General features: G+C 36.5%; 1 protein-coding gene across 8 annotated transcripts in view; it reads right to left on the reverse strand.

The window, feature by feature from the left end:
* SCAPER (S-phase cyclin A associated protein in the ER) overlaps window positions 1-23,996 on the reverse strand; it is a 232,453-nt gene that overhangs the window by 132,178 nt on the left and 76,279 nt on the right. For 6 of the 8 annotated variants that reach the window (XM_068958307.1, XM_009681555.2, XM_068958302.1 and 3 more), the window contains exons 7-16: window positions 23,658-23,789; window positions 19,801-19,961; window positions 12,541-12,803; window positions 11,867-12,088; window positions 10,047-10,217; window positions 9,264-9,339; window positions 8,704-8,821; window positions 8,269-8,380; window positions 6,406-6,546; window positions 2,943-3,098 (exon numbers count right to left, since the gene is read on the reverse strand). In XM_068958307.1, the coding sequence (XP_068814408.1) occupies window positions 2,943-3,098; window positions 6,406-6,546; window positions 8,269-8,380; window positions 8,704-8,821; window positions 9,264-9,339; window positions 10,047-10,217; window positions 11,867-12,088; window positions 12,541-12,803; window positions 19,801-19,961; window positions 23,658-23,789 (1,552 nt within the window). The remainder of the gene's footprint in view (window positions 1-2,942; window positions 3,099-6,405; window positions 6,547-8,268; window positions 8,381-8,703; window positions 8,822-9,263; window positions 9,340-10,046; window positions 10,218-11,866; window positions 12,089-12,540; window positions 12,804-19,800; window positions 19,962-23,657; window positions 23,790-23,996) is intronic. The other 2 variants (XM_068958301.1, XM_068958303.1) reach the window with 1 other exon arrangement.

A 23,996-nucleotide genomic window follows, 5' to 3' on the forward strand; every position in this document is an offset into this window, starting at 1 on the left:
TCACTTCTATTAGATAAAAAATAAAATAAAATAAATAAACAAATAAGAGTATATTCACAAGTCTAAACACGTATTAAAAGTACAGTTGCATGAAATGAGTTACACATTAATTGGGCACACATTTTGCTCACCCTGAAAAAGTCTATCCACTAAAACCTGTATTAAACTTATCAATTAAGATATTTGAAAATATTTTAAGTATCCTAAAGGATAAAGATGAGGTAGAAGCAAAATATGCTCCCATGGAATATTAATATTTTAATTATGATTCTAAAACTGTCCGAATGTCAGTCTTGAAAAACAGAATGAGTTTTGACTGTACATTTTTGTGCTATCACTGAATATCACTGAATCATTTCTTTCTTACTACTCAATTTTCACTTGATTCTGACTGTAATTAAGGAACTAGAAATTACATTGTAAACCTCTCTAATAGATTAGCTATAACCATATCAGCAACGTAAAATGTAAAAGTAAACCATGTTTGAAACTTTATACTTAGACAAGACATTCATGACTAGATATCCTAAGTCTGTGAGTTTTACTATATGAAAATGTGATTATTTAGTCTAGTTGAGCAGCCTGGGGAGCACTGGATTTCTAATGTGTTCTTGAAATCCTTATCTTACTGAAAAACTAGTCTGTTTTGTATAATAGATTAAATAATTATCTGTTAAAAAATATATTCCTTGCCACAACCTCCAGATCTGTAAGCACACATCACTAAACTAGCAAATTATTTTCCTTTCAGAAGGCAGTGCAAGATTTCACTAGCACAAACCAAAACTTGTTGGAATGATGAACATTTTTAAATGGTTAGATGAGTGCACTGTATTTTTAAATACTGGCTTTAAAAAACTTCACATTTTATTTAGTGAATATGATGTTAAACACTTTCTTCAATGCCTCATGCAATATGGCTCGACTGTGGGTAATCAGAACTGCAGATTTCACAGTAACTGTATTCTTTCTTGCATAAAGTTTCAATAAGAGGATTACATAAATACATTAATTTCCTTCTTAATACAATAAAAAGGATACAGCATGCTTTATTACAATTGTACAATTAAACAGACAAGAATGCGAACAGCTCTATGAAAAACACCCAGTGCATTGTAAAAATGAACAGTGGTTGTACTGGACAACCCTTGCAAAGACCTTTAGGGTAGCGTGGCTTGCACATTTTGAATTAGGTATCAATGCTACTAAACGGCAAAGCATGTAAAATCTGAAAAAACCTGTGATCCCATAATTAAAAGTTAAAATAAGCCTGATGGAAGGAAAGGTATAAAGGTGAACCGGCGGAATCTGGCAGCAGGAAGAAGCAAGCAGATTTTACTGGATGGGTCTGAGATACACTAGAAGTTTACAAAGACATTGTCCAGGTACATAAACAGAAGCATGCCAATTTTCAGAGATACTGAAATGATGTAACATTTTTTTTAAATCCTTGCGATTCTAAAAGACACAGTTCCAGACATAGTGAAGTCCAGCACCACAAGAGTAAACCTAGTCAAGCCTAGTTATGTTTAGAAGTGTTGTGTTTTTTCCAGTGTTTGAGGGGTTTTTTGCATAAAGTTAAATCCTGTATAAACTTAGAAGCAAGAGAACCCTGTTGCGATTCACCTCAATTCACTGAAGTAGAATGAAGGGTTTGTTCATATTTGTACTAACTGCTAAAAAGCTGTTACAGTGGGAGCTGGTCCAGCCCCACCACAGTGTAGCACAAGACCTCTCCGAGAGGAATATGCATTGTTTTATAGAGAAGGACAACAGGAGTAGCTACTGTGCATAAAAAACGCATAGCAGGAAGCCATCAACTCGATCCTCAGCCTGGCAGAAAGAATATGGACAGAAATGTGTTGTGGTAAACGGGATTTAGGCCTGAGAGTTTGCACGCAGGGTTAGTGCAGAAGATCCCAGTGCCTAGGTAACCTGGGAAAGGACTCAAAAAGTGGCAGAGATAAGAAAGAATTAAAAACACCCAAAATCCCAGAAGGGGATTCCAGGAAAGCTGCGTTCTGGAATAAGGGAGGATAGGTAATTACAATGGATAACCAGGATCACTGAGGTCAGTTCTTTTCATAAGCAACATGGAAGGGTACATTTCACTGACAACATGCCACCAAAAAAAAAAAAAAATATTGACATATATATCAATCTTTAGAAATCCAGAAACTTTTAAGGATAGATTCTCTCCAAAAAAGTATTATATCTACATTATGTCGCAATAATGGCTTCTGAGCAGCTGCAGCCAGTAAAGTGCTGTGCTTTTCAACAGGGAGGCAGAATCAGCTACTAGCATTTAGTACTAAGCTCTGAAGGAAGCTGGATTAGATTTTTATAGGTGAACAATAGTTATGGTGATCTGAGGCACGTATATATAGAGAGGAGTTCACGTTACAAAAAAAATTATGCTTTAGATTCTAACACACAGAATAGCACCAAAAAGTGCAAGTGAGAGGTCTGGGGAAACACAGTATTGGAAGGTATAGTTCAGAAAAATACAGGATTTCAGGAATACAAAAACTTTTGTTTTGTGGTTTTCAATGACCCTGTAAAAAGTGTGATAATTACGATAGTAGGCGCATGACAAAGCATAGTTTTTCTGTTTCTTCCCAAAGTTTTAAGCGTTACTAAAACATAATGATTTTCTTATAATGGAATAACAAATACTATTTTTTAAAAGCTTAAGACACGCATGAATCATCTATCCAGTATGTGTACAACTTGAGCTATCTAGACTTTAAGACTTACCTTTCTCCCTCTGGTTGCTGAAACATTATAAATGAGGCATATAAGAGAGTAATTTCTTGTGAAGTTGCATAAAGGAGGAAAGAAAAAAAAACTAACAAAGACTGCAGAGCCAAAATTAAAATATATATTAAATATAATTAAAATACATATTTCATTGTCCCCCTGCAACTAGAGACAAATTATACCTGTACAGCTTCATCACGTGCTTGCTTTTCCTCTTGTCTTCGTTGACGCTCTTCTTGTAATTCATTTAAGCGCTGTTCGTATTCTTTTAGTTTATTCAACACATCATGACGTTTGTTTTGAGCTTCTAAGGTGTTTATAAAGGCAATTTCATTTACCTGCAATTAATCAGAAAGTGTAAAAATCTGAGGAGTTAAAATAAATTGCATTCTTAACGCACTCCATTCCAAGCACTTCTGAAACTGTCATGGGCAGGGAGAGGCAGACAATATATTATTCCCTTTTACATGTCACTATGTCTTTAAATTTCTTTTAATCTCCATACAGTAGTATCTATTATTCCAGACAAGTATTTACAGGAGAGAATAAGACTTATTTTATATACATTTACTTTATGCTTTCCAATATACTAAAAAAAATTGTAAATATAAAATGATTAGGAATGGTAGTCATATGATTAATCTCACTGAATATAAATACTTACAGTTAAATACTTAAGTTACTGTTCCTAGTTTTAGTCAATTAAAAATAAAATATAACTTCACTTAGACTAGGTTACAACTATTCCAATGTGTTTATAATACGGACACCCATCTTTAAGCATATGAGCTGGATTCAAGGGAGTACTTGTATGTGTGAACTGAACTCGTGTAAACATTTTATACTCCGTCACCCTTCATCATTCATGTCACCCTTCTCACTTGCAGAGAACAATAAACCTGTAAAAAGCATGTCAGTTAAAAGCATTTTTCAGATATACAGATGTTCAAAATCCTGCATCTTTACATATGAGAACCTTGCAGAAAGCAATGACGCTATCAGCTGTAGCTAAGGTCCTCAGGGGTTTCCTCTGAGCACTACGCTGCAAAAGATGCCGGCTCTCTCTCTTTCTCGGCAACATACTTGTTTGATGGCCTTAGGCAAGTTCTTTAATCTGTGCAACCATGACCTGAGTCTACCCCAGGACTACTACGAAGTTGAATACATTAAGACTAGTAAAACACTGCATGAGTGAAATATTTGAATGAAATAGGATGACATATTTTGTCATTTATGTTGTCTTTTGTCCTAAAGCCTGATGGTGCTCAAATTCTGTCCCCTCCCCCAAAACTAGCAAGTACAGCTGATAGTGGCATATTTCCACTAATAAAGGATGAAACGTTTCCCTGTTTACATCGGCTGTCCTTCCGTGGGAAGATACAGCATACCGAACGGCCGCCTGTGCTCTGCTCTGCACACGCAGCAGCACAGCTCACTGCAGAAATTACTTTGTACTGCGTAAGGCCTAAGTTTTATTTTACTTTCACCAAGGGGAAAAAAAAAAAAAAGAAAATCAAATTTCCATTTCCAATTTCCACCAAACAGTAAGGAAGTTTTATCATTGATAACTATAATATTCCCTGATATTTGATAATTAATCTGTTTTTAAAATTCCAGTGGAATGCCTCTTTTTTTTGTTTTAAACAAGAGAGCCTATGAAATATAAAAAAGAAATTGGATGATACTGAAGAAGAACCTTTGGTAAATAACAGGAAAATCTTCCTAATCTTCTCAGCAACAAGACTTTATCAGTCTCTCTCCAACTCAGGAAATTCAGGAAATAAGACCTGACTGGATAAAACCCTTACCAGAAAAAGGCATAAGTGGTCATGGGATCCAACAGGTCCTTCTATCTAACTTTGAAAATTAGGAGCATCCATTGAATAAAAAAATGAGAGTATGCATACTGTGACTAAGGAAAAACTAATAAGCTCAATTGTCCTAATACTTCATGTTGGTATAGACTATTTCACAAACATACCGAATTTTATTCGCCCACAGAAGGATAGTACAATATGCAGGAATTAAATATATATATATATATATGAAAAGGCTAAAAGCACTTTAATTTGTATATTAAAAATATGAAAAAAAAAATTCTTTTCTACTACTCAGATTCATTAAAGTAATAAATATTTTGTCCTCTCAGCAAGAATGCTGAACAGAATTCTCGCCCACCTTAGGCTTCAAAATGCAAATGCTTCAGAAATTTATATTTGGCTGAAAAAGTAAACTCTTACTTAACCTCAGGGTGACTTTAGAACAAAAGTTATTGAGGAAAAATCAAAAAAATATACTAGCTATAAACCATGTCAAAAACCAATGACAGAAATAGAAATTCCTTTGTTGCACCTAAAGAGCACGCTCTATTTACGTGTAGGCAGAGGATCAACGGACAAACAGCAGCTGATGACAGAAACGGTGGCAGGGTACTTCTGTTGCTTTGTTTACTGACTGGAATGCATTCACAGGATGGATTTCACAGTTCAGTACACAGGTAAGCAGTGGGGATTCAGAAAACCAATTGGGCAGCAGTCATCCTGGTCTCTCAGCCTCAGTACTCATGGGCTTGTACTTCTGTAAAGCCTTCTCACCCAATTAAGCCTTTACTTCCAGAACAGAAGAACCTCAAGAGGCAGCAGGTCTTACACATTTAAACATACGCAATACTTCGAACATCTGCTTAGCTGGGAATTACGGTAAGTGTGATTAGTTAATATGACAACAGAAGTCACACCGGTGTAATGAAATAATAATGAAGGTAGGCATGTTAGACTGAATTGGTAATCTAGAAACCATTTTAACCTAAGAAACAGAAACAGTGACTAAGTAAAAACGCCAGGCCAATTTTGTTGTGCTTATGTTAAATAATCAGGATGAACAGATGCAATCACAGCTGGGATACGTGGCCATTATATAATGCAACACTTTAGCTTTTAAGAATATGTATGTATCTTTACATGGGTAAAATAATTCTTTAAAATATTTCATTGATGTTTATCAAAAGAATACAAATAAAGGAAGCCAAAAGCATTCACATAAATGCCCATCTAGTAAAGTCAGAAAAGCACTAATAAAACACTTCTAATACTAATTGTTGTGTGCTAATTGTAGGTCTATATTTATTTCTAACTCTTCAGCAGTATTAGTGGTACAAACGACAGCATCAGAACAACACAAAGAGAACCTCTGTTGAAGGACGCAGAATACTGGATCCAGAACGGGCATTTAACACAGGGAGAAGTGCAATGAGCTCCCCGCACTTTGCATTCCACGTGCTGGAACACAGAGAATTTATAACCAGATCTGCTGCCCCTTCCAGGAGCGCTAGTTACCACGGAAGATGCTGTCACAAACTCTGGGTGGAACAGAAGCAGCAGCAACACTATCAGTTCTTTATTCCAACCCATCTTTTCTTCCAGTCCAGTGTACCATGCTGTCTAATAAACAGCTCATTAATTTTAAATTCATTTCAGAGGAAAAATTCTCCCTTTCAGAGGCTGGAGTTTATCTGCTGCACATTCGACATCGTGTCTATACCCAACTTGCATCACGCTTCTCAACCTGCTCATGAACATGCTTGAGGTACAGAACATACACAAACATGATTACTAAATAATTTTCCTTTAAAAGAAAATAACTTACCTTAGCTTCTTCCTCTTGTGCTTTTTTCACAATTGCTTGTAGCTGAACTTCACGTTTAAATTCTGCATGGAGTAGTTTTTCCTCCATCATCCTGCGTCTTTGATCTAATAATTCTTCTTTCCATTTCCGTACATCTTTCTCCTATGTATAATTAGTGAATACATTAGTGATATAGTTACTGAAGTTAAGGCCTGATTTTTCCCCAGAATTTTCTAATTTTTTAAGGTTTACAGTAATAAAACATTATAATACCCTACAAAAATTCTGCACTGAGATAAGTTTGACCCAAAGTACATTGATTTGTTAACTGCTTCAATTTGGCGAGTTTCAGCATTTATGTTGGATAAGTGCAATACGTTTCTGCTTTTACAGCACTTTCCCCGAATCCAAGACAGTACAGTATTTCATCATTAATCTCACAGAAGTTCATGATTCAAAATAATGCTTTTTTAAAATGGTATCAAGAGTATTTTAATGCATCTAAAGTAAGACTATACCTAATGATAAAAGCTTTCTGCTTTAATACAAAGACAAAACAAACTTTAGAGAATATTCACTGATGCTATTCTCAAAAGTCAACCAATATTCGCACAGAAAACATATCTGCAATAGGATTTGTTAAAAAAAAAAAAAAAAAGTACTGTTTTATGTAGAATGTTGCTCAAGACTAAAAAAAGCTGCAAACCGCCCATGAAACCGGATTCAGATCCGTCTGACTGGATTTTTCCTCATCTTCTGCAACACATGGATTATGGGTAAACACATCAGAACTTTTCGGGGTAAGAGCTTAACACCCTTCATAGCTGATAAGGAGACACCATTAGTCTTGCCTTATAGGAATACTGAAAGTCTTTTTACATTTCAGACTACAGACATTTTCTTTTCATCACTAGCTGCTTGCTGCAAAGTAATTTCTTCCCATCACTATTCCTCCACTGCCAGTTTTAAAACCTTTCACTACCTTTCCTGGATTCCTTTGCTTTTTTTCCCCCCTTGCCCTTTCTGTCTCCAGCCACCTCAGTAACTCCCCTTTCCCTCTTACATATCCTCTACAATACTGCCTTCAATGCATTCTGATCCTCCAAAAGTAAAATAGGTAAATAATCAGAGGGTAAGATCATAGGATAACTGAGGTTGTAAAGGACCTCAGGATCCTAACCCAACCTCCTGCTCAAATCAGGTACAGCTATGAGATCAAACCTGGTTGCTCAGTGCTTTATCCAGCTGGGTCTTGAAAACCTCCAAACACGAAGATCATAGAAGCTCTCTGGGCAACCTGTTCCAATGTTTGACTGTCCTCATCATGACAAAGTTTCTTCATATACCCGACTTGAACCTCTCGTTTCAATTTATGCCTGTTGACTCTCATCCTACTGCTGTACGCCATCGTGAAGAGCCTAGCTCTGTTTTCTTGATAACCACCTTGCTGTTACTAGAAGTTCCCCAATCCATTAATCAATAAAAATAAATTGAAAAAAGGAAGAATAATGTATGTGCCTTTCATTAAGCCGATTACTTTGTACACTTTTTCCCATTAGAGTGTAAACTTTGGCAGAGCAGCCAAAGTTTATAGACATTGTCTGAAATGTCTATATAGTCCCACATCACAATAGGGGAACTAACCTAGAATGAGGTCTTTCTATTTTGCTCCTAACATCACCGTCATCCTAGATTCCTACAAATTCAAATCGTTTCTCTGATGCATGAGTCAGCTGTGAAAACTGTGAACACAGATCCAGAGGCAAGTTTCATTTCACTGCTAGTTTTAACTCCTAACACTGCTAGACCATTTGGTTGGGGGGGGGGGAGGGGCACTTTTCTGAAAAGCGGCAGTCTGGATACTTCTTATTACAAAACGCTTACCCTCTCCATTAATTTTTGAAGCTTCAGTGTTTTTTCTTCCCGTAACTTTTCTCTCAGCTGCTGTGCTTTCATTTGTTTCTCTTCATGTTTCTTTTTAGATTCTGCTATTGTTCTTTTAATACAAACAGAGTAGAACAAGCTGGTGAGACATTAACTGACAATGTTGCAAACACTTCTATGTCATTTCAGTAAGGGAAAACAAATAGGCTGCTGGACTGCAACTGTTTCCCCCAAATGTAAATATTATTTTAGTCTTAAAACCTTAATTCACCGAACAACGTAGCATGAACCTAGCACATTATGAAAACAATATACTGATCGCTGTAACATATCCACCTACAGACTTAAAGAAAGATTTAGGAGCAGTTTCATGCAACTATGAGTTTGGTTGGTTGGTTTTCACTGGCTAATCAAGACAGGTAACAACTTTCAGACCTTTTGCGTGATGGTGACGAGAGTTTCTCATGCATGTGTATTCCGTGGCCAGGTGGGCGTGCAGGCTCTTCTTCCACTCTGTCTCCCCAAGAATTATTCTGGCGCCATGACTCACGGGCTGTACAGAAAGAAAACGGACTCTGATCATTTAAAAACACTGGGAGAAACGCAGCTAATAAGGCCTACTTCCTTTTGAAGTTCTCTCTCAGTTGGATTCTCTGGAGTCTACGTAAGGTGCAAATTCAGATTGCAGCATCTCCAATCCCTGCGCGTTTTCAATGCTTAATGATTTTATTAGGCTTTTATCCAAACATTAAGATAAAACTGGATAACAAATTTTAGAATTCTGAGGGAGAAGACGGCTGATGAAGAACAACGACACACACAGACAGAGTGAACACACAAGTCCTTCTTTCCTTAGGAAATAATATCTAAAGTAACATCACTTGGAACGATATCTAGATGCTAGGACTTCCAAATTCAAAAGTAGGCATGAGAAAAAATGGCATTTTTTCTTTATTTCACTGATGTTTTAAGTACATTAATACATGAAAGTTTACCTTCATAATCTGCCAGGACATCATTCCAGTCCATAGATATACCACAAAAAGATATGCTTCCATTGCCCATACTAGCCTGAAATTGAATATAATCCAGATAGTAAGAACATAAACCTTGATGTGCAAGCAGACACACGTATTAAAGTGCCAATTCAGTCATGTTCAGCAGTGTTTCCAAATTGAATTAGCCACTCAAAGACACACATGCTGCTCCTGCTGTTTCTGACAGGAACGGAGACTACGGCTTCACTGAGCGTGGCTCCTCCGAGGGAGCAGCGAGGACAACAAGTGCCAGCTCTCCTGGTCTCTGACACAGGACTAGGCAGCAAGGACTTTGTATTGCTCAGCGGTACTGTGGGCAGCTGCACGCTTTCTTCAAAGTCAGCCCTGAAGTTCAGAACAGAACCATTCAAGGGAGCCCAATTTGCTCTTCAGAGAGCTAATAAAATACATTGCTGATTCATAATAAATTTCCTCCCACAATTACTATCATTGCTTTAAGTTAGAAGCATTTTATTTGGAAAGAGTCTATATATCTCTTGCCAGTTAGTCTAGATAATTAATTAGTACTACAGTAATGAAAGAATATAGGAAGTTTAGTATGATTAAATATACCTTAGAAAGTATGTTGCAAGTATTATATGATAGTATTTACTGTATTTGCATGTACAACAGGTTGCATTAATGCCAAAAAGAACAAACAGGAACACAGTCTGTGTTAAGATTCTGTTGACATCCACGACAGCTTAGAGATGGGTACTTTAAAAGAAATCCAACACTCACAGAGAAGTCGCTATCGTTGTCAGTCTCAATATTAATGTCATTGTTTTCCTCTGCCTCTATCTCTCTAGTTAACTGCTCTTCTTCGGCAATAGCACTAGCAATGGCTTCTTCATTTGCCTTTTCCAGGCGATCTGCTAACTCTTCTTTCTTAGCAAGGACTTCTGCCATGGACTGAGAAGAATACAAGAAACAAACACACACACACACACCCCACCAAAAAAATCAGAACTCGACACAAAAGTAGCTTCCATGTAGTTAATAGGAATTTTATTACACTATGGTCAACTTCTAATCGCTTACATTTCCTTGCGCCGTGTTACCAAAACACAAACACCACAAAAAACGTTAGCAATTATTAACTAATTTAATGGCTAAATGAAATGCCTAACAAACTAATTATTCTTTACATTACACCAAAATTTACTGTAACCTTACATTACATGCATATTATCATTAAAAGCAACAAAGGCATTTCTTCTCTAGTTAGTACCTTTCAAATACTTTGCTAGATCTGTGGACTAAGCAAAGCATACTCTGAAACGTTAATTGGAAGCCCTGTTGCATCTCCAGAAAAGAAATCATGCTCTGAAGTATTATCTAGAAAATGAAAATGGATCTGCAAGAGAACCATATCTGGAAAATTTTACTGTAATACTACTGAACCTCAGGCTACGCTTGTCTTTCAACATGGATGACAAGATAAAGGAGTAAGAACATCAGCCTGACTGCGCTTACCAACTGAAGTACAGACTTATCCCTCCTTGTTTACAAACCTTCCCCTATTCAAGTGTCCAGTATTACCTGGTTCTTTTCCACTCCGGCTACAAAACTGAATGTGCTAAGATACAAAAATTAGTGTTCAAAGCAATCTAACCAGGAGTAGCAAAATGCTTTCAAGAGACACAGGTCCCACCAAACTGTGAGCCTCCTGAATTGCTGTCAATTGAGAATCTGAAATAATGTTAGGTGATGAGATGTTAAAAATTAACTCTTTCTAAAGAGAAGCAGATACTTGACTTGTAAATCACCTAGCAGTAGACCACTTCATAAAAGATGTAAAAGGGAAAGTGATTTACAGGAAAACTTCTACAAAACAGAATTTTAATCTATGTTTCTATAACTAATCTATGTTTCTAAATCTAATGTTTCTGAAAAATAACATTGAAAACAGCCTGGATTTTACATGGCCTTACTGCAATTCTCCACTCACAAGAATGCTAGTAAAGCAAGCACCTTGAAATCTGTAGACTTCTACAGAACAAGGACATTCTTTATAGGAAGCTGCATTAAAAAGAGTACTGACCTGACATTTGTTGGTTCAGAATGGCAGTCTTCATAACTGCTGGTTGTATAGGAAGACTTAAGAGAGTAGTTCACTTAGTCTTAAAAAGCAAGGAGCTCTCCTGCACTTGCTTCCAGGAGAATTTTGATATCCCATGTGTTTCCACTTTGAATAATTAGTAAAACTGGAGAAAGAATTTAATTTGAGCCTAACTGAAATGATTTAGTGAAAGGAAATGAAAAACTATGGCCATCAGGTACGTAAAAAAGTAACCAAAGCACAGATCTTTCTATTGCAAATGCATTGACATATTTCCAGTCCAATTCAGAAACTTTACTGAAATTAAATTCTGCAGTAAAAAGTATCTGAAAAATGCAATAAATTTTTTTTCTATAGTAAGTTCTCTATAGACTTTTCCACAATTTCTGTTACAGGCTAATGAGAAACACTGTGCAATACAGAAGGATAAAACTATGGCTTATAGTTATTGTTTACTCAGGTATCCTGCAAGATTTCTTACCAATCTGGCAGCACTCACATTTGAAATATCTGAGGGATCCATTTCACTTTCAGTTTTAGCTTCTTCTGTTTGATGCTGGTCTATACTATCAGTGATCAGGGAAGAGGCTTCAATCTGTAGACTTCTTGAAGTACAGTCGATACTTGTGAGAACCGGAGGCATCTCAGAAAGCGTTTGTAAGGAATCTTCTTGCAACGGTGTGCCACTGCTCCTGTTGTCTTCTGATGTGTGTGCTGTGAACTAATAAGAGACATCTGCAAAATTAACCAAATGCAACATGCTGATTTTTGAAGTCACCAGAGCAAAACAGAAAACACAGCAGCCTTACCGTGAGTGGTACAAATAACTCTACATATAACTATTTTCAGTTGCTCATAACTTTGCAAAAGTTGGATTTTTCCACTTGACATTTTCTATGCATGAGGTGTCCCTAATGCTCACTTTGTCATAAACACGAGAAACCTGTCCAAAGCATTGTAAAATACACGACTCATCTTATGATTTTTACCATTGCCTATTGGTGCCAAGGTCTTAATACATTCCCACAAATGGAATTAAAATAGCCATTTTTGAACTCTTGTTCAATCTTGCTAGTGAATAAAAGTTCTTGAGAATACTGCCATTATAAAATTTTCTAAAGAAAAGGTTGTAAGATTTTTTAACGTTAAAAAATGATTCAAAATTATACTAACCTGAGTCCTCTCAGTAAGGGGACGTTCAGACTGATGTAAAGGATCTTCCTGGAGAAGCTCCACGCTTTTGGATGCATCACTGCCATTGAACGAACTACTAATCTTATTCTCTGATGGTGGGAAAATTGCATTTTCTTTGTCACTGTCACCTTTAGACTTCAGCGATTCTGCAATTACAGGCGTTTTTGCTGCCAAAGCTGTGGCCCGAGATCGAACAGGCCTTCCACGCTGAACTGTTTCCCAACCCTCTGCATCCTTCCGATCTACATTAAAAAAAAAAAAAAACCCATTCCAAAGAAGAGACACTCATAAATACAGTTTTCCAAAGGCATTATAAACAACTATATGATTACTGCATTACACAAGCTTATGACAGAAATATTCTCTTTAAAATTATACCAAAAATGAGTGAAATACTCTTCAGCAAAGCTTTTGCCTTCAAGGAGCGCTGTCAGTTTTAAAAGCACTGAGTAACTCCACTCATCGAACCACTACTGCTACTTCAAAAAGCAAAGCTATTCGTATAGATAGCCACATCAAAAATCATGCAACACACTTGAGCTTTTCATGCCTAGGCTGCTGTTAAAAGAGATGGTAAAGTACAACAAAGCAAGCAGGCTCTTGTTCTTAAATGTAGCAAGTCACATCAGAGGCCGTTTCTGAACGCGCAAACCTCTGCAAGCACAGATGTAATTGCATGTCTCAGTGCCGGAAAGGATTATCCAAAATGTGGTTTACTACTCTACCAAAATATACATGCTTATTTATTCCATTTGTTTCATCCAAATAATAAAAACACACTGATCTGCCTCAGCTTTCAGAAAATTTCTTTGGCTGGATTCCAGGAAATAGCCAAATGTTGCTACAGTGGGATGGCAAACTGAAGGAGAAATCAGAAGAGTCAGTTTTTTCCAATTTACTTTAATGACTGGAGAGCTGTTAAGTATGACTTGCTGATCAACATTTCTGATGTCCAATCTCAGTGCATACCTAACAAGCCTTAAAAGTTATACTTGTCCGCCTGAAGTATCAAGTCTAAGGTGTGTTCAGGTTTCCAGCATATCAAGGAGAATCTCCTCTCCTGCTATAATGCTTCTGTTGGCTCCTATTACTATCAGCACGTACGTTCCAATACATCTTGAAATGACTGTAAGTGATTCTTTCAAGACCAGATGGTACATCTCAGAGGTGTGAGAGGGAAACTCACATGTCTTTATTTGCGGAACAAAGATTCAGATGGGTGACACCACAAAAAGAAGCCTAAATTTAACTGCTTTAATTTCAGTTTTCATGTCAATAATTACAATGCTTTCAGAATATTCCCTTTTATAAGGGAACAAATTAACAAAGCATCTTCAAATTTAGCACTTGAAAAAACAGCATGGCAAAATAAATCACAAAGACAAGCATTCTGCGAAGAACCGTAATTTTCAAAACACACAGCTCTATCTTTTATAAACATTATAATCAATCATTTTATTTTAAAACAGCTAAGAAAAACACTACCAAAAATAATGTGTAAAACAAAATATGAGCTAGAGTTTGGAACTAATCCATTAATAAAGGGAGCAGTCAATAAAAACACCATCATTTAATAAAATGCTGAAATTATGGAAAAAAATAATTTAAAAAGCATCTCAGCATGCTGTTTAGGATCACTATTTTTAGGATCATTGGTATAAAAGGAGGAGAAGGGTGTAGGAGAGATTTCTTTTTCCTCCAGGCAAAAATTAATAAAAATTAAACCAAATCCTCAGTTAATTGAGGGAAAAAATCTAGAATAGTATAGAACTGATTTAACAAAACATATTGTCTGGGTATTTCTAAAGCTTTAACTAACCGAGATGGTCTGGTAGCTCAGGCACAAAGATCGGAACTAAAATATTAAAATTTAACATAAATATGATGAGTCCACCCAGTTGCCAAAAAAATAATTTGAAGCACTTGAAGGTGGTTGAAAAACTGAATGATTGGCATATTTTAATGAGTTGCACATTACCAACTCAAAGATTGGCTTAAAATTTGTTTTTCCAGAGATCTGATTTTTAAAAGCAGTAGGTAAAATGGTTTAAAAATAAACAACATACAAACGTCATGCTTGGTAAAAATACTGCCTGCTTCCAGTATCAATACACGTATTATGGGTGGGTTACAAGAAGATGTGAACCATCTTTATGGACTGCCAATAACATACACATACAGAGATTAAAACACATAGGGAGATGAGAGAATAAAATACATTTTCCTCCTTTTAAAACACGTGTGCTTATTTTGAATTAATTTACAGTACATAAGTGATTTGTCTTAATATCCACTTTCAAAATGAAAAATACTTGAGCCTTATTTTTTTTTTAAATTTCCCTCCAGGACATGTTTCTGCGGCAAATCTAGAACATGTACAAAAATGCTGGTACCAACATTAAGTGCACATTTAATTACATGTTTCTTTTAACCTCTCAGAAGAAAACACAACAGACTAGAGCAACAGCTGGTGTAAATTGGAAACCACCAGTAAAGTCAACCGAACTATAATGAAATATATCTTGGCTGTGCAGCTCATGCAATAGCTGTTTTTGTACAGCTCAGAAACTGCTGCTTTATGTTTATGACTAGCAGTAAAATAAGAACTATATGATTGTCCACAAATTTTACAATACTGATGACAGATGCAAAGAGATACTTCCATTTGATATTTACTGTTGAAACTATTTTACTTTAAAATATACAGCTAATTTTCTAAAGTAAGTAAAATTCCAAAACCTTGTGCGAATGACTGTAGCTAATCTCTTCAGATTACTGATGGCAAGCACCGATAGCATACCTCTACAAAAGGCCTTTCTGTTCCTTCCCGCTATGTGCGCTTGAACACGCTGCAGCACGCACCACTGATTAGACAGGGGAACGGCAGTCAAGAAGATATGGATTCTCTTTCTTGCTTTACCACAGCCTTCTATTTGACCCCTGTGAGTGACTTTTATTTGCTTAACTTACATTTCTCCATCTTTATACAGAAAAAATACTGCTTACCTACAGAACCAAGCAACCTAAACCTGTTATTACCCTTTCCGGGACAATCCTTTCTGCATTAACACCCCAGAAGTAGGGAACAGGGCCTTACTCCTGCAAGAATCACACACAGATTTACTGGAGAAAACCCTAAGCATGCAGGCTGCGTAGAGCACGGCCCTGCGCTCGGTGGGGCGATTCGGACTCCTTCGGGCCCTCGCAGATGACAGCTCTACCTACTGCAGTGACGTCTGAAGCTGGTAGGACCAGAAGACTTCCCCGTATATAGCTCGCGCTAAAATCTGGCACCAGTCACAGTATTTCTGTATTGTCCGTATTTCACTGCTGAGCAAATGCGATACGAACAATGGAGAGACCGTGCAAAAGACCACTAAAATCAACCAAGAAACCCCACTGTTTTACTGCAGCAGATTTTTGGATTGGGATTCCTTCTGTTAGTCCCATACTAAGATTGGTGCAAGATTTCCCTTCTACTTGTTCACAAAACTGAAGGCAGCTTACACAAGGCATCGTCTCTAAATTAAAAAGTAAGACCAGGAGATACCCCTTAAAAAAAATCCTTACTTGCCTTGCCTAACTGATGCCTTGTTTCTAGGATGTCCGGAGATGCAAAACAAATCTCTATTTACTCTAAAGTGATAAAGTTAAAAGAATAAAAAGTATTTAGAGAGTGACAATGCCATAATCACACTCATTACAACAAGGAGGAATCTTTCAGTAAAAGCTACACATAGTCAGTTATAAAATCATATTTGTTTACTGTCAAATTCATAAATTTTACTTGAGACTTTAATCCAACTATCTTACCAGCACAGAAATGCATCTTTTGTGTTTGACAGAATATTGTTTGGTGAATTCTTCAAATTCAAAACACAAAACATGCATTCAGAGCATTCAAACATTCGCTATCAGTTTGATTGTTTTAAGTCATCTGACAACTACCTGTGCAGAAGAAGCTACTTTTTAATTTTAATTCATTCATCGGTTTTGTATTTAGTCATCTTCAGGCATTCTGTTTTTAAAAAAAAAAATTGCAAAGCTAATACGTTTATTGACATCAGATCACACGACTCCTAATCCAAAATAAAATTAATACTCACTAGGGCATCACTTCGGCTACTGATCTGCAGTAAAAGTAATACTCACTAGGGCATCACCCTTCCTTCACTTTTTTTTTCCCTATAAGTCTAGAGCTCTTTTCACATAGCCCAGTAGCCATCTCCACATGCTAAGTATCACATGCTGGGTTTGATTACTTGCCCAGTTTTGTTAATGAATAATTCATTTGACTACCTTGATCATTCTCTAGTTTCATGTGAACTTTCCTGTCCCTGCTTGCTCTTGTATTACATGGAAGTGACAAGCCATCTGTTATCTTGAGGCCCTTATAGCCACCAGGGCCTTATTCTTTCAAAGTTACTCCATCTGGAAGAAGTGCCCAAGCAGCCTTACTGGTAACATCAATAAAATAAATCTATCCAAGTATGTGCAGTCTCTTGGGAGCTCTACTGAGATTTGTGCCTCCTCTTAAAAATCTACTTGCAAGTAATATACTGCCAGAGCCTACTTGACCTCCCCCATTCATTACCAATCTTCACCCCCTCCATTTTTTAATCTAAAGTAATATTATTGTGTTTGAGAGGCAGTATTAGAAAACTCTGGATAAGTTAAGAATCCGAAAGGAAATCTAGAAACATAAACTCAGAAGAAACACGGGTACAGGGGAGAAGACATGAAAATTAGAATAATAAAGAAAAAACAGAGACAACGTAGTAAGGCAAGAAGCAGTAAATTTGTAAGTCATAACAAGAAATGGCGTAAATTTTTTTTAAAAGACGTAGATTGTCAGACTACCTTAATGATCACTTTAAAATACAAAAGAGAATGAAAAAAGAGAACGAATGTAAAATTTTCAAAAGAAATTGTGTCTGGGAATTTGACGACCCAGTCAGGAATAAACTACCCCATGGTGACATTCCTGCAATTTGTTCTCAATACATAGAAGAGTGAAAGAAAGAATGATCTTTTTTAAATACATGAAAATGTTGAGGGTAGCAGTGGGTTTAATGAGGAAAACGAGATCAGATGATATAACCTCATCTTAATCGTGCACTCATTTAAAGAAACATCTGGAAAAATAAAGCATTTTCTCTCTCCCTAAGGACTTACTTAATTTGGAAATTCCCTCAACCATAAAACAGATACAGTATAATATCACTTGTCCACTCCACAAAAACACTGGAGTTTAATGCTCCAGTGCTTAATGCTGTTTGAAATCACCAGAGAAAGAGTGTTTTAGGGAACTCGCGTCTCCATACGCCCCAGCTGGGCTTTAGAGCGGGCAGCAGAGCATTACAGGATGGCAGGAGGAATCCTCCCACAAGACCCGAGCGTAGCTCCCAGCTGCGAGTGCGGCCGGATGGGCAGAGCAACCAATACACGAGCCTCTCACCTGCATCAATATTGCACGAATATTTTACAAAGGCATGCAAAGAGCCTTCGTAACTCCCTCTGTGCAAACTTCACAAACCCTCTCGTGCTCCACTCGGTGAGATCAGTGCGATTCTACGCTGTCTAGTACCCTCCTTATGAAGGATAACATGTATGTAAAGAGCATCTGATTTGTTTTATCAACAATATTACAATTCACCCATCAGAAAATCATTAAGTTCTCCGGTGCCAAATGTCAGAGAGAAGAGATTCTTAAGTAAAGCCTCTAGAAGAAATGATTGTTATTTCTAAAACTGAAATGTTTCAAGTCCGAATCTTACAGTGCATTTGATTTAAAGAATTACTGAAAGCATACAGGCCCCGTACTACAGAACCAAGTGGTTTCGCTCTTTTTGGAGCTCATCAGCTGTAGGTAACGGCCTCTAAAGCACAGCAGAGCACTGACTCTTAAGCCCTTTGAAGTTTTAAAATTAACATAAGGGTAAGGTTGTTTTCCTTTTAGGCTCTTAAAGAGACCTTATCCACATGAAAGCGCATGCCAGTTTTTTTTCCCCCCTGTGTAGCTCATGGATTTCTCTACACCCAAGAGAATCCCAAAAAAAGATATTTCAGCAACATCCTGGAATCCATCGCTCTCTAATATGAGGGGTAATCAACAGAAACAGGTCTTTCTTGTAGAAAGCGTTAAAGGCTGACAAAAATTAAACATAGAATCACACTTTTAGTTAGCCAATTATACGTTTAGTTCAGGCAAACTGCTACTGTACTCAGACCAGCTCATTGCAACTAAATAGTGCAAGATGGTCACTTGTGCCAACAGCATGAATCAGACCCATGCAACAATCATTTTCAGAGTGTGCTTTTGGTTGTTGTTCTCTAAGCATAAAAGTTCACATACTACTAAATTCAGTTAAATTAAATTGCAATACATTTAAAGAAGATATTTTAGTTCCATAAAACATCACTGCATGTTTCCAAACCACTGTGCATCATTTTTACTACCACTACATTGAATGTATAACTATGTTAAATTAATAGATTTTCTTCTAGTTTTTTTTTTTTTTTCCTTACCAACACATCTTTTTAACTTTAGGAAAATATCCATTTATACAAGCTGCCTGTTGTTTTTGCAGAAAATTATCTCGGGCCACATGAAAAAAGTAAATGGGAAAAATGCATCTTTGAAGAAAATCTCATGGTTCCAGTGTGTGCAAAGAAACAAAGTAAGTTTACAAATCAAATCATAAAGGTTTTTATATCTGCAACAAAACAAACCTATTCTAGAACAAAACACTGCAACTTTAAGTGTTCTCTGAGAAGAGTCTTTGGAGAAAGGGAAAGAACCCATAGCTGAATGTAGTAATTCTTGTACTCAAAGAAGGAAAACACATCCATTAGCACCTCAGCACAGTTCTAATGGTCTGGTCTCCATGGCCACATAAAACTAACTTGAGCTCTTCTGGAGAGCCCTCAACATGCATCATCCTTCCCAGGTCATTTGAACGATTTTTTTATTTTTTAAAGCCTGAAAGTCACAGCACTTTGTTTTCAGCTGTGATCCTGACATCAACTATGAAGCGCAGATTTTGTCTCAAACTTAACTATCACAAAAAAAGATAAGGCTGCAAAAATTTTGTTCCTTGATACCTGATTTAAATCTTAAGGTTGTATTTTTGTAGAACTAGACTTAATTGTGCTTTGAAAATAGGTCATCTCATTCTGAACTAACTTTACACCATACAGTCAGTGGAAAATAATTTAAGTCACTTAAAAGAGACTTGCCGTTTTTCCGTGAGGACTTCTGTGTTGAAGTCGGCAGACAGGTTTGTGCCGTTGCTAGCTCAGGATTGGCAGCTTTAGCTCCATGGTTGGCTTTTACCTTATCAGCCCAACTTACACCAGCAGGAGCCAGGCGAGTTGCAGCAATTGTCACTGAAGGGTTCCTAAATGAAAGTCATAGCTCTTATTAGTTTCTAATCAAACAACAGAATGGTTCATTAGAAGACTTATCAGCACGCTCTTTCCTTAATCTCGACTTTCCCTGACTCAGATTGAGAGCTAGCTCCAAAAACTAGAACCTGCTAGCAACCAATAGAAGGAGCTTATTCCAGTATTCTTCACACAGCCTCCTTGTTTTCATTTCTCTTTCCACAGTTTCCAAAGTTGAAAACTGTAATTCTTGAATATTAAAGCATCAGTAGACTTAGGATCAGAAGAATCCCTATAAAACCACCATGGAAACAAGGATACAGCAACAAATCCGGAGGTAGGTTTTTCTTTGTTTCAGTTAGGTACTACCTTGGTAACTTATTTAACTTTTCCAGTCATACAAAATTCAGAAAGGGAAAGCAGTGTTATAGCTTGAAATATATCTCCTAGTGAGATTCCTTATATTTAAAAGCCAATGAAATGAAATTAATAAGAAGCTGAAGTCTCAGATTAACATTTAAAAATGCTTAGTGGCTAAAAAAAACATGCAACACTAGTGATGGACAAACAGCTCCCATATAAAACATTCTCCAATACCAAGTTTGTAAAACCATTAAAATAAACATACGGTGAGTGTTTACAGCTAAATGTAACAGCTCTTCTACTGCATCTTCCTGGGTCCTGCTCAGGAATTTATGGCATCAATGAACTTTACAGAATGGGCCGCAAACATACTAATGCTAATAAAGTATACATGCAGGAAGCCTAATAAAGAGCAGGTTTTGCTGTAAATGTAGATCACATAAATCCCCAATGTTTTCCATTCTAAGGTTTCGCTATACAGCTAAGTAACAGATCTGTGCTACTTTGTAGTTTCTGCTACCTCTTTATCAGAAGTAAATTGTAAATCTGGAAGGCTATCCTTAACTTTCAGAAAGATCCAAATGACTTTAACCGCCTAAATTTTGCGTTTCTGGCTGGATAGAAACGTAGGGATTTTTCAGTTTTTTTGTTGTGTGCTTTGTAAAAAGCTGCCATTTTCTGCATTTGACTTGAGCAAAAACCTATATAGCCTTATTTAAGTGAACACAAACAAAATTTTTTCAAGCAGAAAATGATAACAGCCGTTCAAGAAGCACATGTTCACAGTGTCCAATCCTTTTCTCTAATGATCATTTTATCTACAACTACTCAACTGATTCCTCTTCCAACCATTACAGCACTGAGTAAAACAATTCAACAAATCCTGCTGATTCCTTAGCTAAAGGAAAGTGAGGATAAAGAAATGGAGATCTTACCAGTTTCAAACAAATGTGTAAGTTACCAACAAAAGCGTATTAACTAGACTGCTGGCTTATTTTAAGCCCAGTGAGATGTCAAATAGTCAGATTTCCCTTTTTTAAAACAAGTCAGTCATCAGAAAAAGCTACCAGGAGTAATTCCACTAATTATAAAAACCTGGATGATTTTTATAATCCTCATTACAGGGAGCTATAAAAGGAGGCCAAGTAAAACACTCTGCCTGCTTTAGGGTATGTAAATAGCTACAAAGCATAGTAAATATTTACAAAGAAAGCTGTATATAAATGAATAGTAAAACTCTCAGCGACCAGACTAATTACTATCCGTTCCCCATGATTTCTTTGCAGGTAAGCTAGGCTAGAGAAGAACAAAAGCCCATTTAGCCCAGTCTCCGTCTCTGCTGGTTCCATAAAGCTGAGCAAAGAGCATCAGAGCTGTGCCAGGACAGAACGACACTTCCTCTGGCACGCTCGCCCATGTTCGAGCAATTTATACTTACAGGTTTCCATAATTTATTAAACACATCATTGCGTTTAATAACCAAACATGGACTTCAGTCTTGGTCTAATTAATTTCTGAAGTCATTTACAGTTTTGGCATCCAAAGCATCACAAATTAACAAATTCTACAAATTAAGTCTTGATAAACACTATCGTTCAAGCATGGTGCACGATCATTTCAGTTGGTACTCCTGATTCTTTCATCATGAGAAATATAGAACAAAAGCTTCCTATTCACCTTCTCCATATGTGATTTTATTTATCACACCGCCATCATTATCTCTTCTCCAAATTATTTTCTTTTTTCTTTTTTCTTTTTTTTTTTTTAAAACAACAGTCCCTGTACTTTTGCATCTGCAGTCCCTGTACTTTTCCTGATTCTTCTACACCCTTTTTGGGAAGAGGTGAAGGTGACCAACGGTACAAGCCATACGCTCTTGAGTTTTCACAGGGTGTAACACCACTCTTGCTTCTGTTGTCTATTCCTCTCCAAACGATTCCTAACATTCAAACTGCCAAAAATTTCCCGAATACTAAGCAAGCCTAAACCTTCCATTTCCATCTTATTTTCTCAAACACACACAGAAACTGTGCTTTTCTGTCTATATCTGATGCTCTGCAGTACTGAAAGCATTCTAGAATAACAAGCAGGGAAGAAAAGAATGGTATGTAAACATGGAAAATCTTAACAAGACTAAGGAAAAACATTTTCAAAATACTGTGAGCGCCTAGCGTTGCCTTGCTTTGAGTCACAAGCAGACTGAATAAGAGAGAAGCCTGCAAGTCTAAAGGACAGAAAACTTATTTTGCTATTAGCTGCTTTAACATGCAGAGCTGCTAACTATTTCTCTGTGATGGTGAAAAAGTGTAACCCTTAAATTCAAAAATAGAACAATTATTTGCAAATAAAACAACCCACGCAACAATAACAACACAGACTTAGCTACAAAAAAGGGCTTAGCTGAAAGATTGAATTACGTTGGCTGTTATTTTTTAATAAAAGTGAGAGCGCTTTCTTTCTATTTTCCCCATACTCAATTTTTTGCTCTGATTGCCTGTGAATACTTCCTTCCCTTTATCCTGTATTCAAGCAGTCAACCTCTCCAACACTGTCTGTATCAACAGCTGCAGAGAGACTAGCACTGTTGGAGCAAGTTCTCCACCAAACACAGTTTGTAATACTTTTGTAGAAGTATTTGATATCCAAAATTTAATAGCGTTGTATACTCAGAGGCACTGACCAAATACTCTAATACTAGATCTCTGCTGAGGACATCATCATTACTTAGGAAAGAGCTATGGTATGTACCCAAGATCCCAACAGACCAGATTGAACTAAAAATACACCCTGGAAAGGATTTAAACCAGACACTTCAGTGCTTTTGTAGAGACAGTGCTGCTACAAAATGGTGCGTATGCAAATTTTTGTGCAACTCCTTTCATATAGTCATTTTCATTTTATCTAAGTAAAAGATGCATTATTGTAATATTTAATATGCTTTGCATTTAAATTAATATCAAATTGCTATTCATCAAAATCATAATAATTTCACTTTACATTCATTCTTATTGATCAATATTTACACTTCCTGCATATGCAGCTGGCCATTCACACTGCAAACACAGGCAATTTTAAAATGTCAATTATGGACATTTTGACCTTTTTTTTTAATCAAGGGAAAATACTATTAAACAGGTAAAATGAAATATACTCACTGTATTTTATCATCAGGTCTTTGGAATGACCACTCATTAAACATATAAGGAAGTAAGTAAAAAAATTAAGTCCTTGATAGCATTTTCTTTTTCAGAGCATGCTTTTATTTTAACTACATTAATTACTATAGAAAAATAGTATATTCAATAATTGTTTCAAATTAATCCATTATTTTGGTTTAATAAACTTACGATCTGTTTTCATACCCAAAATTTAAACTTCTTCGAGCGTTTGATGTCACACTAATTCTATCTGTTGACGGACTTGGGATCACGTGGCGTCCTGGAGACATTTTCTTTACTTCCCAGGCTAGTGAAGTAGGTCTGCAAATACAGGGAAGAATTTTTTTTTTTTAAAAAACAAAAACAACTCAATAACTATTAAAGAAAAAGCAGCACCAATAAACGATACAAAGTATTAACAAATACTGTTGAATTTCATCAGATATCTTCACAGCTGTTTCCACACCAAATCCAAACCATATTAGCCAGATGGTTATCAAAACCTGTCATACACTCAAGAGGACAATG

Source organism: Struthio camelus, chromosome 12 (genome assembly GCF_040807025.1).
Source record: "Struthio camelus isolate bStrCam1 chromosome 12, bStrCam1.hap1, whole genome shotgun sequence".
NCBI lineage: Eukaryota > Metazoa > Chordata > Aves > Struthioniformes > Struthionidae > Struthio > Struthio camelus.